Source organism: Calonectris borealis, chromosome 1 (assembly GCF_964195595.1).
Source record: "Calonectris borealis chromosome 1, bCalBor7.hap1.2, whole genome shotgun sequence".
NCBI classification, from domain to species: domain Eukaryota; kingdom Metazoa; phylum Chordata; class Aves; order Procellariiformes; family Procellariidae; genus Calonectris; species Calonectris borealis.
In genome coordinates, this window is record NC_134312.1 from 34,382,242 (window position 1) to 34,408,865 (window position 26,624).

At 40.3% G+C, this 26,624-nt stretch overlaps 1 protein-coding gene across 1 annotated transcript in view; it reads right to left on the reverse strand.

Annotated features, from left to right (window-relative positions):
* The window catches only part of NELL2 (neural EGFL like 2), a 155,894-nt gene that overhangs the window by 104,043 nt on the left and 25,227 nt on the right, over nucleotides 1-26,624 (reverse strand). Inside the window, exons 4-9 of the mRNA XM_075148205.1 lie at nucleotides 13,677-13,850; nucleotides 13,476-13,572; nucleotides 9,408-9,480; nucleotides 9,148-9,230; nucleotides 7,956-8,084; nucleotides 6,602-6,704 (exon numbers count right to left, since the gene is read on the reverse strand). Coding sequence (XP_075004306.1) covers nucleotides 6,602-6,704; nucleotides 7,956-8,084; nucleotides 9,148-9,230; nucleotides 9,408-9,480; nucleotides 13,476-13,572; nucleotides 13,677-13,850 — 659 coding nt within the window. The remainder of the gene's footprint in view (nucleotides 1-6,601; nucleotides 6,705-7,955; nucleotides 8,085-9,147; nucleotides 9,231-9,407; nucleotides 9,481-13,475; nucleotides 13,573-13,676; nucleotides 13,851-26,624) is intronic.

Consider the following 26,624-nt stretch of genomic DNA (forward strand, 5'->3'; position numbering starts at 1 on the left):
CCCCAGTTCTCCTCTGCTAACGCGGAACAATAAAATTCAAAGGATGTGGGAAGGAGGAAAGGAAACGTAGCAGCAAAATATTCTGAGAAGTCCAATTACTGTAAGCTGTATTTCAATTTACTGTAGGCTGTATTTTAATATACACAAAACAACAGACAAATGAGGAGTCAGTTACCTGCTCAGAAGAGAACTGCAAGTGAAAAGGCTCTGCATTTCCCTTCTGATGGAGGTATACTGCCCAGCTTAGAATGAACAAAGGTCATTGGAGACTACAAGCTCTGCACCAAAAAGCCCCTGACAATTCTGCCATTGGATATGTAACAGATATAAACCAAATATATTGCTATGGTCTAAAAGTAGTTTGAAAATTTCTATAGCTTTACCATGGAAAATATAGCAGAGACTGAGCAGCTGGGGTCAAGGGTGAGACTGGCCCTGCCTACCAAAGCCAAGGGGAGTTTTTCCACTGCAGCTGGCTTTGAGTTCAGCACAGGAAAGGCCACAAAACGTTTTTAGTGTGTCTCAATGCTCAGCTTCCTGAGATGTTATGTTTCCTGGAGGAGAGAAGGCTCTGAGGAGATCTTCCCAATGTGTGCAAACGCCTGGCGGAAGGGAATCAAGAAGAGGGAGCCAGACTGTCCTCAGTGGTGCCCAGTGACAGGACAAGAGGCAATGGGCACGAGTTAAAACACATGAAATTCCTTTTGGACACAAGAAAGCACTTTTTTACTGTGAGGGTGACCGAGCACTGGCACAGGTTGCCTAGAGAGGTTGTGGAGTCTCCATCTGTGTAGATATTCAAAAGCCATCTGGACACAGTCCTGGGCAACCGGCTCTAGGTGGCCCAGCTTGAGCTTGGGGGTTGGAGCAGATGACCTCCAGAGGCCCCTTCCAACCTCAACCATTCTGTGAGACTCTGAGATTGTAGGAGCTATGCTGGATTCACAAATGATACATGCATAAATTACGCTTTTGCACTATAGCTTTTTAAATCTAAAATAGCTCCACTGATTTATTGACCTACATGAGTTCAAGGATACATTTTGTTTTCCCTTCAAAAATATTTCTTTAGAAAAATTATTTCTACCTGAAAGGAGGTTGTAGCGAGGTGGGTGTTGGTCTCTTCTGCCAAGTAACTAGCGATAGGACGAGAGGAAATGGCCTCAAGTTGCGCCAACGGAGGTTTAGATGGGCATTAGGAAAAATTTCTTTACTGAAAGAGTGGTCAGGCCTTGGAACAGGCTGCCCAGGGAAGTGGTTGAGTCTCCATCCGTGGAAGTATTTAAAAGATGTGTAGATGAGGCACTTAGGGACATGGTTTAGTGGACATGGTGGTGTTGGGTTGACGGTTGGACTCAATAGAGGTCTTTTCCAACCTTAATGATTCTATGATTCTGTGATTATAAATGAATAAAAATACTGCCTTCCTTTTGAAGACACAGAGTTGCCAAAGTAATAAAATGGTGTAAACAGGCAGTAAAGTACAGCGTAATTCATCTCTGTAGTACAAGTGTGTATACAATGCTTTTTATCTGTCATTATAATATGATACTATCATTGTATGTAATTCAAAAGCCTGAGAAATAAAGTTGATGTGAATCATTTCAGCACAGAAAATCCAGAAAGCGGAGGCTGAACAGACACTATTCTGCTAAATGCTAAATAAAATTCAGAAGTTCTGCATGCTGACCACAGGAGGTTATAATAAATAACATGGCTCTAGGAAATAATCCAGTGCCAGCTATATTCCAGATATCTTTTAGTACTATTCTGAAGTAGGCTAATTTATCTGATTTTTCATATTAAAGAAAAAATCTCAAAATAACAGAATTTATGCTCTATTTGCACTTGTATCTTTAAAAAGCCACATATAAATATTTATAATCAAAAAGCAACCCATCTTTTGTATTAGCCAGAATGTTGCTTCTCCTTTATATTCTAAAGTGTGCACTTTTTAAAAAAGCTATGATAAATGACTAATCATTGCTCCACTGCTAAAAACTGCCTCTTCTTCCCCCAGTACCGATGCCTGCTCTGTGGCCCTGAGCCTGCTGGCTGCCCCGCAGCCCTCAGACCCATGCCGTGTCCCAGCCAGCCTGCTGGAGCTGCTCTTCGGTTTCCAGACTGCCCCTTCTTCTGATTTACTGCAAGGATAAGATGGCCTGTTCAGTCAGCGCTCACTAATCCTGTCTTTCAATCATTTCTCTGAGCTGCAGCCGCTTCTCTGTGGCACACTGAATGCAGGAGAAGTTCCTCTGGCACTTGGGGGAACAAGACGGAGGCTGGTGTGCCACACTGCCACCGAGGCACATCAGCTAAAGCAAGACGATGCCACTCCTTCAGCCCAGAATAAAGGTGGCAATTTTGTGAAAAGGTGAAACTTAGTGAGCAGCACAGGCTTAAGTCCATAATGCTTCAATCCACCTGGATAAATGATGAATTTCAGAGGAAGCTTAATCAATATTCCTTAAGTTTCTAGCTAAAAATTTTGCACTCTTGCTGATGGTCAATTGCTGTGCAAATGAGAAGCAGATGGGCTTCCACAGCTCCTTCTCTCTGTGTCAGTAGGGCTACAAGTGCTGGAGCTTGCAGAGGAGTGTGTAGCTTTGGGGAAAAATCAATGCATCATGAAGAGCAAAAGGGAGAGTCTTCTTAATTTTAATTATAAAATTAAAAGTTTCTCTAAGCTAGTAAGACAGATCACTGCATCAGAAACCCATGCATGTTATAAAAGCTACCATGTCCATATTTGTGTTTTAATTTTGTTCAAAAATCCTTCCCGAGTTACATAACCCCTCTACATACTCTGTCTCCATGCCTGCTAGCAACAGAAGTATGAGCTGATCCAATACAGCCCTATGCTTCTCACAGGTGCTTAAAATACTTGTTTTAGAGTGTGGATTTGGCTACAATGCACCAGAAAACCAACAAATGTTCTGTTTCAGAAAAAAACAAGTGCATGGAAAAATCACAGCCTGCAGATTTGAACATAACAACTCAGACTTTAACCTCCACTGAAATCTGTTGGGATAGATTTAAATAGTTTGGGATTAGGTCTATAAGTATCTGCAATGTCACTGGGAGGACGACAGTGATGAGAAAAGAGCAATTTCTTCCTGGAGATCAGTCTTTGATGATGGGAATTATTACTGCGCCAGATACTGGTACAAATATCACTTTGGGCCTTAAAAAAATGAAAATCACCTAGTTTGTTAAAAATACACTGGCTCCATTTAAAAAAGTACATATATCACGTAGCTATCGGAAATTATACCTTAGCATTAATACACTGACTAATAAAGAGGTTACCATAAAAAGATTTGCTGACCAAGTAGCAATTGTCTCAGCTACTAAGACATTGGCAGTCCTTCCACAATTCACTTAAAATAAATGAACTCGTCCTCGTACTTCTTACGCCAAGTCCATGGTCTAAAGCAATACTTTATAGGGTCAGTAGGGGAGCTTAATCTCTCCCCGATTCGTATCAGTGCCTATCACCACACAACGCATTCGTCTCTGCGGAGAAGAAAAGAATTTAATGATCTCTTGCACATATCTTCTCGGATAGGTTTAAAATGGCATTGGGAATAGAAAAGAAACTGGTCTCTGCTTTCAAGCACCAAACAATTCTCCACAGGAAGCTCCCATTTATCTAAGATGTATGCACTGGTAGCTTGACTGAATTTTGTGCTGAATAGCTTATCTGTAGCTGACACATATATCCAACACATTGGCCAATTTATGTGCCTTGGAAGATCATTGCTTCTTTTACCCTATTACGGTTAATAGAAAACACAATGATAATTTGCATGCGTTGCCATTCCTTATGCTAGCAGTATCGACCTTCACACAAGACAAAACAGAACAAGTTGTCTGAATGTCCTCAAACACAGGTACAGAGTTAGGGGAGAAGGTCAGGGTTTGTTACTATCATTTTGTTTTGGCTCACTAGAAGAACCAAAGTCAAAGCAATATTGGTAAAAAAAAAAAACACAACCCCACACAACATTCCTTACTAAGTGTTCTTCCCTGAACTAAGTATTTAAGAAAAAACATGAAGAGTCAATTGTGCTGAAATTCCTCATGTGTTGAAAATGTCATCAAACAAGATACAACAAAGCTGCACAATCCAGTATTTAAATGCTGGGCTGGGCTGAAGTTCATTTCCTAGATATAAGGAAGAAATTTTTTACAACAAGGGTGGTGAAACACTGGAACAGGTTGCCCAGAGAGGCTGTAGATGCCCCATCCCTGGAAATATTCAAGGTCAGGTTGGACGGGGTTCTGAGCAACCTGATCTAGTTGAAGACGTCATTGCAGGAAGGTTGGACTAGATGAGCTTTAAAGGTCCCTTCCAACCCAAACCATTCTATGATTCTATGTTCTGTCTTCAAACAAATAGCGAGCTCAGCTAAAGAACAGTGTATTAGGCATCACTTTTTCTCAGCATTTATGATCAATTGTTCAATACTAAGGATAGCGGCTCCTTGAGCAACACACCCTAATTAGTTGCTTTCCCAATTATAAGCCATCTGCGCTCACTCTACATAATCTAGTCAGATGCCACATCCCCTGATATTATTCTAAGAATTGAGAACCAAAAAGTTATTCTCAGAACTTATCCAAATGGAGGAACTCAGCTTTGACCCCTCGAGCAAGAACCATGGTCAATGAGCACACTGACCTCAATCAGCTCAGACCTTGAGTTGAAGACACCAAGAAGACAGGGTACAGCTGGCACATATATATGAACTCAGTGACAACTCAGAATTTCACCCAACTTGGCCTGGAGAATAAGTGAGGGTCCTGCAGTCTCCATTGCCTCTAACTTCCACTTTTTACACTCTTTCACTGGAATTTAACTACCTTGTCAATGGGACTCCAATTTACACTCTCTGTCTTTTGCTTCCAGGGAGTTGGCCACTTAAAAAGCTTTATTTTTTTTAAATGGCACTTTAAATAACATAAATGAAATTAGGAATAATTTTTCAAAAGAATTTTTTTTTTTTATTTTTTGATCTAATAATTTTTCTGGTACTTTGTCAAGAGAGTTATGTGTGCATGTTAGTTACAAGTTGAATTATTACCAACACTGGAAACTAAAAGGCTTTTGATAACATTAAGATTATCAAAAAGGCAAAATCAGAGTAAACTTCACAGTAGGCTGTATCAGAACTGTATCTTAATTGGAAGGAGAAGTAGTAATGATGTATGACAAGGTCAGTGTCCATATGCTCATTCACATTTCTTGACCTTTGTCAAGACTCCCAAGAAAAACAATTTCGTAAGAAGTCTTATGATGTGAGCGCTTCCCCACTAACATCTGGATGGAGAATTCCCAACTCAATTCACAGGCGGTACCTTACAAAAATATACTTTAGAGGATCAGGTTTTCAAACTCTGCCAACATGTCAGAGATTCAAATAGAGGCTAGAACTCCACACATCTCACATCCCTGACTTACCAATTCCTGAGCCATCTAATATGCATGGAAATTCTGTGTAGCTGGTTAAAAAAAAGAAAAAGTATTTGAATTCTCATTTCCTCTCAATTAGAATTAATCTACTTGAGTAAGTTAATAAGGTTTCATAAAATGGGATGGTTTGTGTAACTTTTAACACAATTAAATATTAATAAACTCCTGTGGGAGCAAGATCAATGGAGTACAAAACGTCTTCCTGAATTTTATCTTACAACATATCATTTTAACCAGTTATATATTTCTCTATACTCTGTAAGAAGTTTTATACAGCAGTAGAAGAGTGATGAAACCACACAGAAAAATCTCAACATTTACAGAATAAATAAGAGTGTGCATCTCATGCTCAATTTCAAGAATGGATTCCACCGTAGCCTAAAATAACAATCACATATGCAATACATATCCACAATCAACCTGAAATATTATATATAGTCCATCTAGACAGTGATTAACCCGAAATTCCCCCTCTCTGGCCCTATTTGCAACAAAACCAAAATGTTATAAAACCAAAAGGTAATCACCTATCTTAAATGACAATATTAAATTACCTCTCTCCAGTTTCCTGTATAATTCTGCCTGACCTTTTGTGAAAGAACATTTCTAGGTGTCTGGTTTTTGCTGGTCTCTTGGGTCTAGTATGAGTTTTCTCTTCCCTTAATTACAGAAGAAGAATCATAAATCTGAACCTCCACTTCTAGCACTACAACATAAGGTTGAAAGTACATTCTTCTTGCTATAGAGGTGTTAGAAACACTGGTCAAAACAAACACCAGGCAATCGTTCTTGAATTTCTAGCAGTTTGGTGTAAAAGATAAGACTATCGAAGTCTGCAGAAAGTTTTTTAAATAACATTTTCTTTTTTAAACATCAATAAGAAATATCGATGTTTAAAAAAAAAAAAACATAACTAAAATAAAAAATAATACCCACAACCGAAAAATGAAAACTTTCCAGTTATCGATTTCCCAAAATATTTCAGGGAAGTTTAAACTCCCGCATTCCTTAACCCAAATATTCCATTCCCTGACCAGTTCTTTCACTGACACGTTTACAGAAAGGTTCATTTTCTTTACAGATTTCAAAATATTCATTAGAAGGAAGCACTGCAGTAAAACTTACATTGACATTCTTTGCAGCACTTGCCGTCCACATACGCCAGGGCAAAGTTAAGCGGGCAGTCAGGGAGGGGGCAAATCAAAGCCTCGCACTGCACAGTACCGTTCTAGAAGAATAAAAGGTACTTAACTGGTGGTTATATTTAGCAAGAGCAGAGATGTTCTCGAACACAGGAACTTAAAATCTATTTTTAAATGCAATGAGCTCTCTAACAATACCCCAAAAGACATTTTAACATGGTTCTTTTAATAACTACAAGAACAGAAACTATACCTTTAGAATACCATCCATGCAATCTTTCAGACATGTATGATGTGTTCTTTGAGATGATAATGATCTAAGATTTTTTTAGAGGCAAATCTATCTGGAAGTAAAACATTCTGCCAATCAGCAGCAAACTGACAGATATATGTGAAATAACCTCACAGAACGATACTCTACCTTCTGATTTTTACATAAGAGAAAATACATTTCTAAAAGGTGATAATATCATAGCTGCAAGAAAAACCTGAGACAAAAATACATAATGCATTTAACACTAAATTCAAAGCATTTGAAATAGCTATCAGCCAGATTTAATACCATGGACTAAGTCTTCTTCTCGTGAACCACAAAACTCTAAAAGCAAAACTAAAGTCCCTCCAGAAATATAAAAATCAAAATCATACCAAGCTTAAGGAGAACCATTTAGCAAATTATAGATAGCAGCAAATCAGTCTAAGGTGCAGTACAGGTAACAACAGCCTTTCCACCAATTTCTAATGGCCTTTGGATTAGGCATTTAATGAGTTCAAATGGAATTAATGAATTTCAAATGAACGGACAATAACAAAGATGCCATGGTTTGGTACCTGAAAGAATACTTGCAATTGCTTCTGGACGATTGCAAAATCTTTTTCATTTGTGATATAAGAGAGCATGCATATGACCCTGACATTTTACTCTTTATTACTTATTGAGATGTAACCAAATGCAACTAAAGGGAATCAGACCCAAGGGATCTATTAAATCATTTGCTAAGAAAAAGGCTGTGTTTATAGTTATAAAAAGCAGGGAATTAATTATCCAGAGAAACCATTTGCAACTCAGTGCATGGGAATAACATGACAGCTAAGTATATTGCATAGCATCTGCCTTTGGTGACATGAAATATAGGAGAGCTACACATGCTGGCACTGCTGAAACAATAGGAAAATGTATTTATTAATACACTTCCTTAGATTTAGAACAGGTTTTCTAGCACTTTGTTGTTACTACCTAGCATACACCTGGAAGTTTTCTCATTATTTGCCTTAATAAAACTGTAATCAGAGAAAGCACTAGAGTTCCTGAGTTTCCACTCAAACTGGAGCCATACCATGCAAGTGCAGTTCTTACAGCCATCTGTCCAGGATTCAAACTCTCTGTAAGTCATGCCTTTCGTTGTGCAGGTCCTTTCACAGTAGCACTGATCCAACTTGTTCATCCTCTGCTCGGCTTGGGACAACTGTATTTACAAAGTTCACAAAAAAGTTTTGAATTTGTAAGTGGTTTCCACATTAGTATAAACATGATTGAAACTGTCTCCCTCATCATCAAGCATACAGATGAGAGAATACAGGTAGGACAATGCAGTCAAAGATAATAAAATAATTATTGTCAAATACAATATAATTAAACCATCAGTCATTCGGATATGGAAATTAAGAAGCAAGACACAATGCATCTCAGCTTTTTCTAACATCGGGGACATCACGAAACAAAGTGAGTAGGTCAAGATAGGTATGGCCCCTGATTTCTCATCTTTGTATGTGGGAACTGACCAAGAATCTTGCTCCACATAAACTACTTGCAGACAGGTTATGCACAAAACACCTGAATCTGAGTAGAGAGGCAAAATTGGAGGTAAAGCTCAAAACCAACATGTTAGCAATTGTTTCTCCACTTCAACCAAGGCATTTTTAACATCCGTGTATCAAATCAGCCAGGTAACAGCATTCCTGCAGACATCTAAAGAACTGACATATAAAACCAGAAGACTACTCTACGTTCACCGGCAGACATGAATGCTTTTGTTGTGATGTTCTAGGGAAAAAAAAAGAAGAAAATGCTGCTTTGGATTCTTAATTCCTTGTCTTGCATATATTTTGTTTGAACACGCCTTTGGCAGCTCAGGTCTAGAAAAGTCTTGGACCAATACATCTTGCTGCAATAAGCACTATAAGCACAGTAACCTATTTCATTCTAGGTTTATTGACTTGTTATCCTAATAGATAGAGCTTGAATATCTATGAGCCCTTTCCTTGCCCAGGGATTTGGATTCCATTTACTATTAAAAGATACGATTCTATAAAAATATTAAAACACAAGAAAGCTCTCTGAACTGGGAATTTGTATGTATACACACTAGGCACAGATACATAGATACAAACATATAAACATATCATGCAGGGATGTTCCGCACACACACATGTGCACATCCCCACATACGCACAAATAATCTAAAAAGACAGCAATTAAAGCCTTAGAGTCCTCGTTTCTCCCATGCCATGGCTCCTAGAAAACATTACCTTAGTTGATGTTTTGGCTAAAATGTCTTGCAGTTCCATAATTTTCTGCACAAGTCCATGGAAGTCATTACAAGTTGGGCATGCTAGAATAACAAAATATGTATATTAATAAAAAAAAACCCCATGTATTCAAAATAGGTTCAGTCATGTCAAAGTTGACAACCAATACACTGAAACTCAAGGTTTTAAGAAAGCTTGCAGGACAGAAAGTAGGTACAAAGCACACCTTTCATTTATGGTATAAGAATTAATAGACTTACTGCGATTAAGATCTGGGCATTGAGAAATAAATCCTTGAGGCATGACAAGTAATTGCACATCTTGCATTATGCCCTATGTGTACGTGGACAGAAAAAAAAAGGATACATTATTTTTACCTGTCAAAATTACGTTTTCGATTCACCATGTAAAACATTAAAGCCCACACAGAAAAACTGCCTGATAAAAACAACACTTATGAATACACAGCTTCTTGCCTGGACCCAATGTAGTGATCGAAGAATAAAGAGACAGTAAAATAGATAGATGTACAAATACAGACACAAGACATAAGAATCAAATCATTTTTAAAGACATAAGATTAAATGTCAAGATGTAGTTATGTGGCAAGAGTTTGGTTGTTTTGAATTCAGTGTTATTTTTAGTTAGCCATTGCAGAAAAGCTTGAAAATGACCTTTAAAAGTAATTTGAAAAACAGTTGCAGTTTCAGTTACTTTGAAACACTTTAAATAAAATGCAAATTTTTCACTAAGCTATAACGGTCAAATAGAAGTGAAGATTAAAGAAACTTGAGTCAGGAAAAACACATTCATGCAAACCCTTTATGATTTTGATGGGGGTCTTTTCAAAAAGCATGCAGAATGCCAAGAAACTACCTGTCTGTTACACAGTCGCCTGTTGGCAAGAACTTAGGGGAAGGGGAAGTTTAGCATGAAATTCAACTATGCCACCTGGAAAGGGCCGGTTTCACCCAGAAGAATAGATCCCATGCTTGCAGGCAGAATTTACATGCATCCTTAGTCATTAAGATATAATTAGCAGCCACTTTGCTGCTTTCCAAAAGCAAAGGCCAAATAACAATTCCAAAGTGAGCCATCCTATCATATTTGCTCCAGATGTCCCTTTCATCCATGACTCCCTCCCTGCATCTCCAAAACTCCTTCTTAGGAGGAAAAGCAAAATAATTACAACATGCTTCAGCATGCTTATGAAGAGAATGTTTCACAACACTAAGAACACAATGTGAACTAAATGCAAAAGTCCACATTTCATCCACATACACAGGGCATTCAATACAGATGTTGCAAAGTCAAAGAACCAGAATTTTGACCTCAAGTGAATGACGCTGGGTGACTTAGCAACCTAAGTGACCTACATAGAAGAGTAGGTGTCATTGGAGGGCAACTAAGAGGGTACTTAAGTACCATGCCTACCTTTCCCCCTTAACAACAAAGCTACGATCTAGGACAACTGGACGCTCTCCCACGCTGCACGAGGAGCTGCAACGATTAGCTAAGAGTGAAAAAATAGGTGTGCCTGAGACAGGGCTCCACATCAGGACTTCCCACAGCATATGTTCTGGAAGTCAGGAGCAAAGACCTCTTTGAAGACCACACCAAAAAGCTCACTGTATTAATTTCTCCTCCCTTCCTTCCTCAGTGTCATCAACTTCAAACTCATGTCAACCCAAGTTATGGCATTTTCATGAAAAGGAAGAATGGCAGGGTCCAACCCATTCAAGTTTAAAACACTTGTCACTGAACACACAGGCAAGTAAATGTTGGTCATTTAGCTATTAACCAACAGTAAAGCTCCTCCAACTATTTGAGGAGCTTTATTCATCACACATCAGTTGTGATACGAGCTGACTCTGCCACTCACCAGGAATTCAGGTTTCTTCTCATTCTCCCAAAGTAACAACAGGGAGCTGTAACATCTAGCCCACCTGGGCTCCCAAATCAGGACCTCCTGACAATACATGAGAGGCTTTGCACAGGCTCCTAAAGAACCTAGTGGTTCAAATTAACACACTGCTGGATGCTACGTACCGAGAGAAGTTACACGGTACCAGAAATCAGATAGCCAGAATTGCTCTCAGACTTCAGACCTTAAAGTTAAACAGGTACAAAAATATCCCAGTGTGAATATGCCTATTGGCACATTGGTTTAGTGCAGCAATATTAGATTCAAAAATCAAATACAGCCAAATAAAATCTTTTCCTGAGTGACTAATGATTTTGAGTATCTTGACTCCTCTGGACAATCCATTTAATCCACTCAAAGCAGCCTGATTTTTGGAAATAGCTAAGCACCTGGACCTCTCAAAATCAGACCAGTAGGAGTTGTCCCACAGTGAGTGTCTCAAAATATAGGCTCTCCAAAACACTAAGAAGCATTGAAGGTCCTCATCTTCTAAACTGGTGAATCTCCTGTACAACAGTGTCATTTTCATTTTCAGATGCAGTTTGACCATTGGTACTATATTATGCTGGAGAAATCACTTAGCACAGTATACTTTGGCTATATTGATGCTCTCTTAACAGCTATACATTTCTGTATTTCTGTTAAGCTGGTTTATATTTGTAACTGAGGCAAAATTCTCCATGTATTTTGTTTAATTTTATCTTTCTTGAAAAGAAAGGAAAAAAAAATACAGTCCACTACGGGAGTATTTATTTTTCTACACCTAATGAGCTTCTTCGCAGTGACTATGATTTAGCAAAAAGAAGAATATAATCAAGTCAAAAACTGAGAAGGCACAAAAAAATAAAAGCAATATTAAAAAAAGTATTAATTATAAGCACGTAGAATAAATCAGGTGTATCTGAGATCAGTCTAAGCAATTATATGCATTAATATTTTCTGATTTTATTCTTGGAGTCAACTGTTTATTTAAGCCAGAAATACAATTTTGCCATTTGTTTAGCAGACATCCTCTTAGTCTTCTGGAGGAAAAGGAAACACATATTGAATTGAAAAATAAAAACGAAGTCATGCTTCAGTTTTCAAATCTGAGTGCCCCACTGGACCTCTGTACTTCATACACAACAAGGATATAAATTAGCATTTAAGTATAGCAAACAGTATTGCAACACCCAAAAACTGATTTTAGCACAAAAGCACACAACTTGCTGTGAAAACCATACTCAAAGTGGTTTATGCTGAAAAAAAGATTTAGCGGGCCATATTTTAAAAAGTGATTGGCTCTGTGATCAACATCATCAATTCTGTTTTGCAGCTCAAGTAAAAAGATGCTTACTGGGAGGAAAATGAGACTGCAGTGTGAAAGGCATCCATGGGGATGTCATCATTTGTTAAAGCAACTCCAGAGAAGACTGAGGCCAAACCACAGATAGCGGCTGTGACCAATGAGTGCTCCCTAATGGACTCAGAGGAATCAAAATTTACACTTTCAACACAGCGTTCACTTTTTCAATCTTGCTATACACCAGGTGCTTGCTATATATACATGTTAAAGCAGAAGCAGTAAGCAAAAAGCATGTACAAATATTCTTCCTCTGGGAGAAAAAGCATTCTCTTCCTTGATGCTAGCCATCTCATTCATTTCTGAGCCGAGAAGATACTGTGATGAAATCTAAATCCTACAGAGGCCATGAAATTGGAGTTCCCTAGACTGTAGTGTTCTGGGACACACAAAAAACGCACCTAGCTATGAAACAGACAATAATCTGACCATTTATTTCCTGGAATTCTGTTGCACTTGGCCATTTACCTTTCCCTGTCTTAGGCTGCTGTTGGCTGTGTCATTTGGTGACACTGAGCCCTGTGCATCTGGCTCTGCGACTTTATTTACTGAAGTCCAGTTTGATGGAAACACAGGTCACTGCATCAGATATGCTGATACACAACACACCACGGCCCTAAGAACTGTGTTATGATTACAGGAGCACAGCCTGGTTGAGGTTGGGAGGCACCTCCTGAGATCATCTATTCCAACTCCCCTGCTCAAGCAGGATCAGCCACAGCAGGTTGCCCAGGACTGTGTCCGAATGGCTTTTGAATATCTCCATAGTAGTCTTACTCTGACCAACCTCACAGTAGAACTTCAGATGGAATTTCAGGTGTTTCAGTTTTTGCCTATTGCTTCTTGGCCTGTCATTGGGCACTACTGAGAAGAGTCTGGATCCCTCATCTTCATTCCCCCCACACATTCAGTTATTTATACACATTGATGAGATCCCACTTGAGCCTTCTCTGCTTAGGCTGAACAATCCCAGCTCTCTCAGTCTCTCCTCATATGAAAGACACTCCAATCCCTTAACCATTTTTATTTAAGTTCACTTTTTTCCTTTCAGGGAATGCATACCTTAAAATAACCATGTGCATTATTCCTCTGTCCCAGCCAAAAGGTTGTACCCAAAGGTAAGTCCATGAAGGGCTTCTCCACAACTCTTTCATAAATTCTGAAAAGGAAGGGAAAAATAAAGTTCCAAGTTGTTATCATTTCATTTACTCAGAGCTGGAATGTTCCAAATGTGACAACTTCTTATAAAACAACACTACTTACTTATTGCAGTCCACATGTAAAATCAAGTGAGAGGCACTGATTGCTAAGGAAAGCCTGTGCCATTTATCATCTGCCAAAATGTATGGGAATACTTCTGTGTGGGAGCGATGACTGCCTGAACGATAATGCAACCTGATTTCATTTCGATGACCACTGCTTTCCAGCTCCAGGTACCTGTACCATAAATGCATCATCATGTCATGAACCATTCTTACCAGCACAGCAACATTTTACATAACACAACTTCTCATTATCATGCAGGAGCTATTTAAAAGATGGAGAAAGACAAGCAAGGAGATACGAAAGTAGACACCTTCCAGATTTGCATTGCATCCTTCTTCTCAATAACACATAATAGCAGGTTCCAACTTTCATGTAAGTACACAAGATCCCAAGTCAAATATTTTTTTCCTCTAGCAACACTATTTTCCATAACATGATCTGATTGGAAATAAAATTACCCTATTATGAATAATTGCCTCATACCCTGAAAGCACAGTAAGGATACTCTGAAGGCATGAATGCACAAAAGACAACACCCAGTTTTGCGATGGGGACATCATTAGCCATTACCAACCAGGGAAGTAAGCAAGAACTGAGATTGGACACTGCTTTGTTTGCTTTCGGATGTACTGTTAACATTTTTCATTTTTCGTAATGAAATTTCTCCAAAGAAATAAAAAATCAAGAAATCTTCAGAACAATTTATATATGTGTACTTATTTGATTTGTTAAATAAGTATGTGTATTTGTGGTGTATGTATATGTATGCACATATATGTGTATATATATACACACAGTAAAAAAATAGCATTGCAGCTGTACCAAGATAAGTGCACCATACACCAGGTTTGCAGATTGCAAACACAAGCTTTGCTGGTGAAATTCCAGCAGATCAATTTTAAAAGCACCCCATAACCAAACTTGGTACGTAGTCAGACAGGCCTATTTCTTTTCTGGGAACAAGCTTGGCAAACCATTTGTCTTCTAAGTTTCTCATTTTAAAGTACCCCCCTTAAATGCTTTTAAAACAGGAAAGAAAAACAGAAATTAAGATTCTCTAGTAATCGTGTGCAACCTATAGCTAAAGAGCAAGGAAAATAACATAATACGTGGTGAGATGCACAACAGCTGGGAGAATGGACAATTCATTTTTGTCTATTTTTGTTGCTACATCTGCAGTCAGGTATGACAGTGGTTTGTAATCTGAATGCACGTGTGTTTTAGGGTGATGAGATCAAATCAAAACCATCCTGTACAATCATTATCCCCAGAAGGAGGTTGGGCTCACTGCACATCTCTCCTTCCTTCAGGGTGTTTCACGGTAGAACATGCCTAGCAACAGCACAAAAACAATTACCCTTTTGCAAAACTGGCAAAGGGCAATTTTTGCTTCCTCCCCAGTATTAACAAAGCAGTTAACTAGAGACAGCAGTTAATTTTATAATCTGAGATAATTTACCTCCTCATGGCCCAAAAATAATTTTTGCATTGGCAAGAAGTGTAAACTAATTGAAGGCCTGGCTGGAAAAAAATTGGGCAATAGTGGCAGGACATCAGTCAACTTAATAACCTCCTTCATAACTCAAGCTTCAAGGATAAAAATAAGGTCGCTCTCAACCTAACAGAGAAGGGGAACACTGCAGAACTGGACTCCTCCAGCAACTTTCAAGTGTCTCCACCCAGTTGCAGATACAATCTGGAAAAAAAAAAGGGATGGCTTGAAACATTATGTCCTGGTAGAACCAACGGCTAGCTCCTACTCTCTTCAAAGTCAACGGCAGAACTGATGCCAGCACACAGAGATGCAGGCAGGCAGGGAACAAAGTACAACAGCAGACATACAGTCAGTACAGAAGATATAAAATGAACACTCATCTTGCCCCTTATGCAGGTGAAATAATGAAACATGGATTTTCCAATAAAAAGAAGACATCTCTGTAAAAATTTCAGGAATTAAGAACTGCTGAGAGAGGATGCTGACATTCAATGACACTGCAATAAGCAAGGAAATCTTCCTACACGAAGCTGCACAAAAATTGTGGACACTTAGGGTTTTAACTGTGATTAACTGTCTTGAGATCCACAGGCAATCTCTTTTGTTCTTCCATTTGGTAAACTAACAAATACATCTACCTTCTAAAGGCTTGATGATTGTTAGAGAAAAACGTGCATCAAAATGAAAAAGAAAATAATAGCCATTAGGAGAATTATTAGGAGAATAATTTCTGGTTTACTAATAATCTGCAGAGGCAGCAGGAAAGTACAATTAGAAAAGCAAGTAGAATGACAGCCGGAACAATATTCCCTTCAGCTTGAACTAATACGATGACACTGAAACACAGGGAAGTGAAAGTTAATCACTTTCACTTCATTTTTTACAAAGTACTGTGCTTGCTATTCCACTCTTCTATATTTGCTTGACTGGCTGGACTTAAACGCCTCTGGCTCAGTCTCGTGAGCTGCAGAAGATGGGACAAGCCTCAGCACTGACAAACAGGTACGGGTGAAGAGGCAAAGCCTGCCCGCAGTGAGGCTTCTCGTGCTGTCTGTGAGGCTCTAACAAAGCACACGCTTGGGTACGCACTTCCCAAAGGTTTGGAAGAGTCTTTGAGAAAGTAAGGTAAGCATTAACAAATACACCTGGATTTTAAAAACTCATTTCTAGTGACAAAAATACTCTAAACTTCTCTGTATGCTCAGGATTACTAATCTTTTGTGAGAGAAAGGAGGGTGATCTTGTTTCCTAAAGGACTTACTCCCAAAGGAAATAACTGCGTTGTACTGCAGTCTTCTATTAACCAAGAAACTCATTATTGAAAAATTTCAGGGGAACCTCATCAACTGAATCACTGGTTTCTTGTCCACACCAGCCCAGCCCATCCATCACAGGGAGAGCGTCAGCCAAAGAATTCCCACTACTAACATCACTACTGCTTCTCCCAACAGCTCCAAGGTGCTCATCTACGCTGTGAAAGGCAAATGGCTATAAACCAAAATAAACCACAGGGAGAAACACAGTACAACAGGAGAACCTGCTTCCCCCGTTACTAACGTCCATGATCTCTGTGGTTCTTGAATCAATACCAGCCTACTTGATTTTAACCCCCCAAAAACCACACACGCTTTGGGTCAAATGGATTTAACTTAGTAGGGAGATGATACGTGCTTAGGTTTACTATGTTTGACATACAGGGAAGAAAATACCAACCTGAATAAAGGTGGTTATATCTCCACAGATCACTCTGTGCATGCACAACCATTGCAAAGGCAACAACCAAGGCCACCGTAAGATCAGTCGCTCCGCTTGGAAACCAGCCAGACAGCGATCCCTTATGTACTGACTAAGGCTGAGCCTATTTTCATAAGAGGAAGAAATTTGTCTCAAATGCCCCAGAGGAATTTGAGACAGAAAACAGCGATGTTTTCTCTGCTGCCCAGCACTGATCCATCCTAACTGCTGGATAAGAGGCGAGAGTCACCAGATCTGCTCAGCTGTGGAGCTGCTAGCGCCCGACCTGGCAAAGGCACGTGGTCTGCCCGAGCCTGCCCAGGACCTTCTCTTCAGGCCGCGACAGACCAGCGCGGGAAGACTGTGCAAGTAGAAATCAGGATGCACAGCAAAAAGCTGGAGATTTAGGAGGTGAAACACCAGGTGGTCCTGGTGTACGCAGTAGCGGTCTTTGAGAAGAGGGAGGTATGGCCCTTCCAGCTAATGGCCAGTGTTGGTAACGCCAAGTCTTTGACGGCTCACTCGCTCATTAGGCATCCCTGCTCACACAGCAAACACACGCTGTAGCTGCCCACTCTTGCTGCAGGCAACTAATAAAAATTTACTTCAATTTACAGCATGTAGACAAATATTTTAGAAGCCAAAGGCAAGATATCATGTCTGCTGCTTATGAATTTATGACAGGGTGGGTTGTTGGTTTTTTTTAAACTTTTACTACTCACATTTATAAGTATAGTGTTAAAAGAGTTCTTCATGGCTCTTTGATCTACACGAAGAAAAGGAACACCAATAAAATTAAAGAGGAGTATGTACTTAAGAAAAAAATTAAAATCTTTATCTCCATTATTTATAAAAATCTTCATCTGAAGATTTTTGATCCAAAAGTTGTGGCTTTTTCGTTAGATATAATTACATAAAATACAAAAAAAGAGATCCTGCTCAGTAGACCCTGTTCATTCCAAATTATGGCTACAACAGCAGTAAGCAATTCTGCTGGGTGTAGATTATGAAGATGTAAAAGCAATTCATGCTGCACAGCCACCACATTTAGCAATGTGTTATTTGCTATTTTCCATGGTATGATGACTGGGCAGTCAGGAGTGTGAGCCTTATTTTTCTATTTGGAAGTAACACTTAAAGTGTTCTGAAACATTAACTAGGAGTTCTTACTGCTTGGTGCATCCCCTAGAACAATATGGCATCAAAATATCCCCAGATGGGCTCTAAATGCCAAGTGGCAACTGCACTATACCTGTTAAAAACCTAGTCCCCACCTCCCGCTTACACTACTGCTTGGCCTTACCAGCTTTGCCCTTTTCCCTGACTACCTAGAGCTCTACCTAGGCAAGAGATGACTGGCAATTTTGCCAGGGAGTGATAAATTAAAAAATGGTCTTTACTTTTCTGGATACGTTGGTAGCACTTAGTGCAAGTGCACAGTGGGCAGGAAAGCCACCAATTCAGTTTCTGTCCCTTTCTTTTGCTGAATACGGCTTTAGAGCCAGACAAGAATTTTCTGACATAGGATATTTTTGTTCAAAAATGCTGACCCATTGATTAAAACCAAATCTTTCGATAGAAACAAACATTCTCGTGGCAAGGCTTGTGAAGTCCAGGATGAAATGCTTGTTAAAATGAGAGACAGAGAGAGCAAATCTAAGACTCTCTGACAGACTTTCTCAAACACTCTTTAATGCCGCAGTTACTACCTATTTGAAAGCAGAGATCCCAAGTGAAGCGAGGTCGAAATCAGAAGAGGGTATTTCACAAACAATGGGACAGTAAAACCAGTCTCTCAGGTCGACCTGATGAGGCTCTTCCATTACGTACAATTCATCAATCAAAAAGAGTAAGTCAGGTACAAGAGCAACCTAAATTCAGTAAGTTGATCTCAATATATCTCTTGATATATATATACGCCTATACTAATAAATAAAGCCAGCAAGGCCCATTCCCTGGCTCTGAAGACAAATATTAACAGTGGTGCTCCACTACAACTCACTCCCATATGGGTGCTCTCTCCCACTTTTTCCCTGAAACGGGTGGTTTTTTCCACACTGCCTATTGGAAACAGTCCTTGGCCAACGCTACCCCACAAACGCTGCCTTGACATCATCTGCAAGGGTGCTAATTGCGGGCGGCAAAAGTATGCCAAGGAAGATGCTAACAATTATGCAGAATGGACAACAGCAGGCCAGTCCTCCAGCCTGGGCATGGGCTATGGTTTACTAGCATAGCCCTGGCCAGGCACTGCCAACAAAGCTTTTTACTGCATCGAGCGGGGAAAAAAAAAGATAATGACACTCCTCAGGACACTTGTCTCAGATGGAAAAGAACCAAGTCCAAGTCCCTGCTCCAAATCAGGCAGAGCAGAGATCAATGGTGCGAGGAAAATGCCTCTGAAGTACCCGAGCCAGCGAGCTACTGATAATTCTGGCATTTACATCTCTTCTGCTGTTTATTTTCTTCTACCATAAAAAAGGTCAGCCATTTCAGCTTTGTTCCAGCATGACGTCTGTTCATCGCACTGGATAGCTATGGAGGAGAGCTGGAGAGGAGAAAGGTGCATTCCTGATGTGCACAGGAGACGGAGCCCCATGCTGGGATGTGCAGCGAGGAACACCCTCCAAATCGAGATATTCATGGGAGAGAATAGCCAGGCAACAGATGACTGGAAGGGCAGAGAGACACCATGTCTGTACCTGACTCAAACTAATAAAGCATGTGGGAGAAAAATATATGTCAATAAGATCTTGTTTCTATCAACATCTTGCAGCCCCTCATCTGACTTCAGCAGGGCTGCTGTGATCCGGAAGACGTCGCTGGCTTTGAAGGCAAGAACTTGCCTCTCACCTGAGAGATCTCTCTGCTCACCCCCCAGACCTGGAGCTCAGCTATGCCCCTAGATCAGGGTTAGCAAAATCTTGCCTTCTCCACCTGCAGAGTCTGCACAGCTCCTGCTGAGCTTAGCGTTATGATCCAAGAGCCCCTGGTCATCACAGGAGGAAGATATCCCGGACCCTAATGTTACTGCTGATGACAAGGCGAGGCTCCCAGCCAGCCTTCCTGCAGCGTTTGTGGGAGCTCAGTAGGAGCTAGAAGCAAGAGCTGAGGGTCCCACCAAGCTCCCCGAAGCACTCTGAGCAGAGCTATTCTCCCAAAAGGAGCTGGGTTGGCCTTGCAAAAATTCAAGCCTGGTGTTACGGCATATTGTCCATGCCGTCCCTGTTCAAGCTGTGAATATGAAATCAAATTCCCAAACCAGGAAATACTTTTTGAAACACAATTCTTGCCTTTGAGCAATCGCTCTCATGCCTCCCATCTCTCTCACTAACCACATTTATCAATATATTTATTCCCATTTTGTTCTCACTATCACACAGCCCCGCTAATGCCAATCTTGCCTATGTGAAGCTTCCTTTTCTGCTAAAAATCGAGAAGAAACTTTCCCAGATCAAACACTGTAAAAACAAATGGCATAAACCATCCTTCTCACTCCCTTTCTTGACAGTTTCTCCACGGAGAGCAAAAGGACTGCAAGTACAATAAACAACTTTCCGATATATATATATTAGTAAAAGCAAAAACCAGTTTCAACCTAATTCTTCCTGTTTCCTACCCTGACAGAATACAGATTTCTTTGTTATTTATTTGTTAATAGAAACCTTTTCAAACAATAGTAGAAGAATAACGATATCTGTCAAAACCCACATTTCAGCTATTTCAGTGGTAGTTTTCAGTGTCACAGGTAGGGACAAATCTTTTGTCTCTTATTCAAGTAGGTCTGTCACTAGTCTCAACTCAAACTCCAGGCTCATATGAGCATTTTGTAACAAGTTCTCAAACAAATCACCCTGCATTAGTTGGCACTGCGATGATTTACATCAGCAGACAGGCTAACCTGACTTGATTTAACAGAAGTTACAGGAAGGTGGTTTTAAGGTGGGTGAATTACAAAAATTGACATCCTATTGGCAAATTTTTTTTCTTTTTTTCTTTTCTTTTTTTTTTTTTTGGTCACGAGGTGTAAACTAAACTGAAGCAAAAAAATCCAGGCAATAGTGACAAGGCATCAATCAATTTAGTAACATCCCTTATAATCAACACTTAAAGAAACAGGTCATTCCCAACATTATGAAGACATTAAACTGAGTATAACACAAAATTGCTGCCTTACAAATATTTCCCTCCAACCACACACTTGGGGATAGAAGTTAATCTCCCAAACCAACAGAAACAAGGAACCTTTCTCTTTTGAGGTAGAGGCAAGAGCCCAGCCAAACAGTCTGGGGCTACACAGAGAATCCTTTGACCCACAGAATCTTCTCACACACTAGAAAAGCAGTGAACGAATGTAAGAAAATACCTTTTTTTTAACACCTTTGATGAAACATGCAAACTGCGTCAAAAGAAAACACGGCTGACACCAGAGGAGATTTAAATCGCTAGAGGAAGTCAATTCAAAAGTAACTGATTGTTACGAACAAATTTAAGAGGGTTTGTAATTATTGTCAAAATAGTGAGAAACAGTAACTAAGAATTACTACCAAAAAAAAAAAAAATACAGAACATTACCCTCCACTCTTCCAGCAAAGAATAGCACAAAGTGGTTTTAAAAGCAGAAATAAGCCACATACAACTTTAATGCTTGAAAATGAATCCCATGTTATTCTTACCTAACGTCTACTCTGCAAGTTATTAACGGGGAGGGGGAGAGCATCCCTCAAACAAAACCAACATAACTCTACAGCATTGGCTTAACTGGTAAATATTGGAAGTTTTTCTCAGTGTAATGTGTTTGCAGCAGATTTTGTGGTGTTGGAGAGGAGAGTTCACACTGCAGTCCAGAAATACAGATACTCGTACATCAAAAGCAGGGAACATACCGTTCTACCTCTATTTTAATACAATGGTCAAATGATAGAACAAAATTAATGCATCAGGAGTTCACCTCTGGCAACTTATCTCCTTGTACAGCTAAATCTGTAAAAGAAATTGTCGCAGATAATTTCCTCCTAGACACTGAAAGAGGTCTGAAACTGCTGTACAGTACAGCCCATTTGACAGCAGATAATCGCAAAACACCAACAGCTGTGAGAACAAATGCTAAGTAAGGCAGAAATTGAATAAATTAGTAGAGATACACAATTAAGTGTAGGGAACGCCTGTCCACACTATTCTATTGATTTCAGTGCTCCGTTTCAGAATATAGAAAGCATGAACCGAAGGCATGAATGGTTAAACTACAATCCAGTGATTTCACCCTTTAAGGGCCCTAATACGCAGTCTCTCAAGAGATATGAATGTAACATTAGTTGCATAAAGCCATCTAACCATGAAGGGAGGAAAAAGCTTTATTACATCTCTCCACTGCTGCCAATTAAATGAAAATATATGATGGAATAGTGAGACCTAACATATATTACAACCCCATCGCAGATTAAAATCATCTCTCTGCTGATTCTTCCATCAAGAAGAAGCTGAGACAAATTCAAAAGTGAAATGAGGAGGATAATACAGCTTAAACTGAAGGCTGAGAGCAGGCACACAGCAATCAGTGTTTAACAGTGCTTCCACTCAGACTTAAGGTATCACTTCATTAACATCATTCAAAATATTTACCTTGTTATTGTAAAGTACAATGCATTTCAGGCAGGGCACTCTATGTGGTCAAGGTGATCCTCTTAAGTTAAGAAAACATTTGTAACTTCTTCCTTTCAGATATACGCCATATATAAATCTGTATTCAGCTGCCTGAGACTCATCTGAACGATTACTGATGTGCAATTTGGATTCCCTGACACCGAAAGAGTTTTCTTGAAAGTATCAATTCCAAGCTGTACCCAAAACTACCACTGTCTGAACTCCTCGCCTGCTCTAGTCAACAGGGAAAAAAGCAATCTCTGTGGGAGAATATGAGCAAATTACAAAGGGATAGTTACAGCTATCATTTCAGATTCTTTCACTTTAAAATCAGTTTTAAAAGATTTGAATATATTAAAACAACCTGCTATGCCACCTGGACGCTCACAAGTCTGTGGGGCCGGATGGGATCCACCCGAGGGTACTGAGGGAGCTGGCGGAGGAGCTTGCCGAGCCACTCTCCATCATCTACCAGCAGTCCTGGTTAACTGGGGAGGTCCCGCACGACTGGAGGCTCGCCAATGTGACGCCCATCTACAAGAAGGGCCGGAAGGAGGATCTGGGGAACTACAGGCCGGTCAGCCTGACCTTGGTGCCGGGGAAGATCATGGAGTGGTTCGTTTTGAGGGTGCTCATGAGCCATGTGCGGGACAACCACGGGATCAGGCCCAGCCAGCACGGGTTCATGGAAGGCAGGTCCTGCTTGACCAACCTGATCTCCTTCTATGACCAGGTGACCCACCTCGTGGATGAGGGAAAGGCTGTGGACGTGGTCTACCTGGACTTCAGTAAAGCCTTTGACACTGTCTCCCACAGCATTCTCCTAGAGAAGCTGGCGGCTCACGGCCTAGACAGGTGCACTCTTCGCTGGGTAAAAAACTGCCTGGATGGCCGAGCCCACAGAGTTGTGGTCAACGGAGTTAAATCCAGTTGGCGGGCGGTCACGAGCGGTGTTCCCCAGGGCTCAGTTTTGAGGCCGGTCTTGTTCAATATCTTTATCAACGATCTGGATGAGGGGATCGAGTGCTCCCTCAGTAAGTTTGCAGACGACACCAAGCTGGGCGGGAGTGTTGATCTGCTCGAGGGTAGGAAGGCTCTGCAGAGGGACCTGGACAGGCTGGATTGATGGGGTGAGGCCAATTGTATGAGGTTCAACAAGGCCAAGTGCCAGGTCCTGCACTTCAGCCACAACAACCCCAGGCAACGCTACAGGCTTGGGGAAGAGTGGCTGGAAAGCTGCCCAGAGGAAAAGGAGCTGGGGGTGCTGGTTGACAGCCGGCTGAACATGAGCCAGCAGCGTGCCCAGGTGGCCAAGAAGGCCAACGGCATCCTGGCCTGTATCAGAAATAGCGTGGCCAGCAGGAGCAAGGAGGTGATCGTGCCCCTGTACTCGGCACTGGTGAGGCCGCACCTCGAATGCTGTGTTCAGGTTTGGGCCCCTCACTACAAGAAGGACATGGAGGTGCTGGAGCGTGTCCAGAGAAGGGCAACGAAGCTGGTGAAGGGCCTGGAGCACAAGTCTTATGAGGAGCGGCTGAGGGAACTGGGACTGTTTAGTCTGGAGAAGAGGAGGCTGAGAGGGGACCTCATCGCGCTCTACAGCTACCTGAAAGGAGGTTGTAGCGAGGTGGGTGTTGCTCCCTTCTCCCAAGTAAGAAGCAATAGGACGAGAGAAAATGGCCTCAAGTTGCGCCAACGGAGGTTTAGACTGGACATTAGGAGAAATTTCTTTACTGAAAGAGTGGTCAGGCCTTGGAACTGGCTGCCAGGGAAGTGGTAGAGTCACCATCCGTGGAAGTATTTAAAAGACGTGTAGATGAGGCGCTTAGGGACATGGTGTAGTGGGCATGGTGGTGTTGGGTTGACGGTTGGACTCAATGATCTTAGAGGTCTTTTCCAACCTTAATGATTCTATGATTCTATGATTCTAAATACTAGAGAAAAGCATAATCATTATAAAAGAGGAAGATGGCTTTGATACACAACTAGGAAAAGAAAAATAGAAGCATTTAATAGAGCAGAAAAAGATTACTATATCTGCAGAAAATCCTTTCAGGAGCTACTTTTTGTGGTGACAGCAACAGCCCAGCCTCAGCAAATGCCCAAGCCTCAGATTTACATGGAGAACTTCTTCATCTATCTGATAGCCCAGGGACAGCATTCACCACACGATGTTAGAGGGGAAACTTTGGGAGAGCAGTCTTGTCAACTTCGTTAGACTCAAAGCCTTAGGCAGTTGCACGGCCGTACCTCAGTGGAAGTATTCATTATTGATGTTCCTCAAAAGAGAGCCAGCAAAAAAAAAACCCCAAAAAACAAAAATCCACCCATAAAACTAGACAACACAGACTAAATCAGTAATCTCTAAAACATGTAAACTATTTTAAGTATATAGTTTTAAAGAAAATTATGAAATTAAAAAAGTAACTGCAATTTAGGAAAAGTCCTCAATTGTAAATTAGCATATTTGCACTGAAGTCCCTAGACCACAAAGAGAGGATGAGTTTTTACTCTGATTTATTTTCAAAAGCGCATAAAATATTTCCCAAGCCATTGAATAAATGAACATACCTTTTTCCACTTTTTAAACAAACATTTTTATTTTCTTGTACCCTAGAAATTCTTTTACCCTAGAACCATTAGGTGTTATGAAACCTCTGTAAAATAAAACACATGAAAAGTTACTTGTGTGACAACTGATTATATCCTTCAGTTACTGCCACCTCCAGCCTTCCTCACCACCATTCCACTCCTCACTGCAGAAAAGTAAGAGCTGGTACTGACTTCTGTAAATTAAGAATATAGCCAGGTGTGATTCTATCCCACAAGGCAGCCGTTCAATACTAGCGCAACGCTTTTGACATGAGAGGAGCCACACAAGGCTAAAGCTGGTGCAAAGGAGTGGAGTCAGGTCTGGCGTTGCTACTTCTCCTACCAACTGCGATGACTGCTGTGACAGAGAGTTCACAAGAAGTTGGTGAAGAACTAAAGGACTGTTACAGACAAGTCCCTGGTCAGAAGTGGGCAAGGTCAGAGAGATGGAAATCCAGCACTGAAGAAGCAGTTTTTTAATGTAACCCATCCAAATGCTTCCTTTTAACTTCTACATTCTCTTGTCTTTATTGTCATTCATCATAAAAGAAAATGAAAAGCATAAGAGATACTATAGGAGACTCAGAGATGCTAGCCTAGTTCCAGTATTATCCACACCTAAGTCAGCCCTCATTTTAGCACAATTAAATTGAGCAAACGCTACTATGGCACACAGACATCTTTCTGTACAACCTAGCACAGAATAGACCAGAATGTGTTTATTAAAAGCTTAAGGGCACATCTAATTTAATAGGCGCAAGTTCTTTCTGGCCATACTTTTATTGAGACTGATTTTACACCTGCTGAAGATAAAGATTTTCCCTGACTAAGGGGATCGGATTAGGCCTAACATTTTTAAAATAAATTCTTCCAGTTTCTTTTTAAATAGATTACCTAATATTCTCCCAAAGAAAGTGATGAAATATTCACAAGTAGATTGTTCTTTAGCTGCTTCATCCAAAGCTAACCTGATGAGTGACTCTATTTGCCTAAATAACCTAGGCAGCTTTTTTTCTTCCTCTTTCATTACCCAAAGGCTTACAAAGAGACTCCAAAAACAAACATAAAGCATACATCCCTACAGAAAAATTGTAAACACTAGGCACCACTTAAGAGGACATAGTAAGATAAAGAGGTCACACTGGCTAAAATGGTGGTAGCAGTTTTTTTCAGCAAGGAGTGAACTGGATATTATCTCCATTTTTCATACTTCTAACATTATAACATAGGAGTAAGAGTACTAAAAGTTTCCACAGTTAAGAGAAAAAGGGCCTCAAAAACGCTCAGCAATGCCACCAAGTTATGCATCCGCAGTTAAAATACCTACATACATAATGCAGATCTGATTTCAGCTAAAAACCTTGACAAATGCTTTCCATTGCAGTTAGACAGTTCAGATTCTGATATGCAGATAAACAGAAGATGGTGAAAATGTAACAATAAAAACTGCAAATATTTAAGGTATGAGAGATATTTCTTGA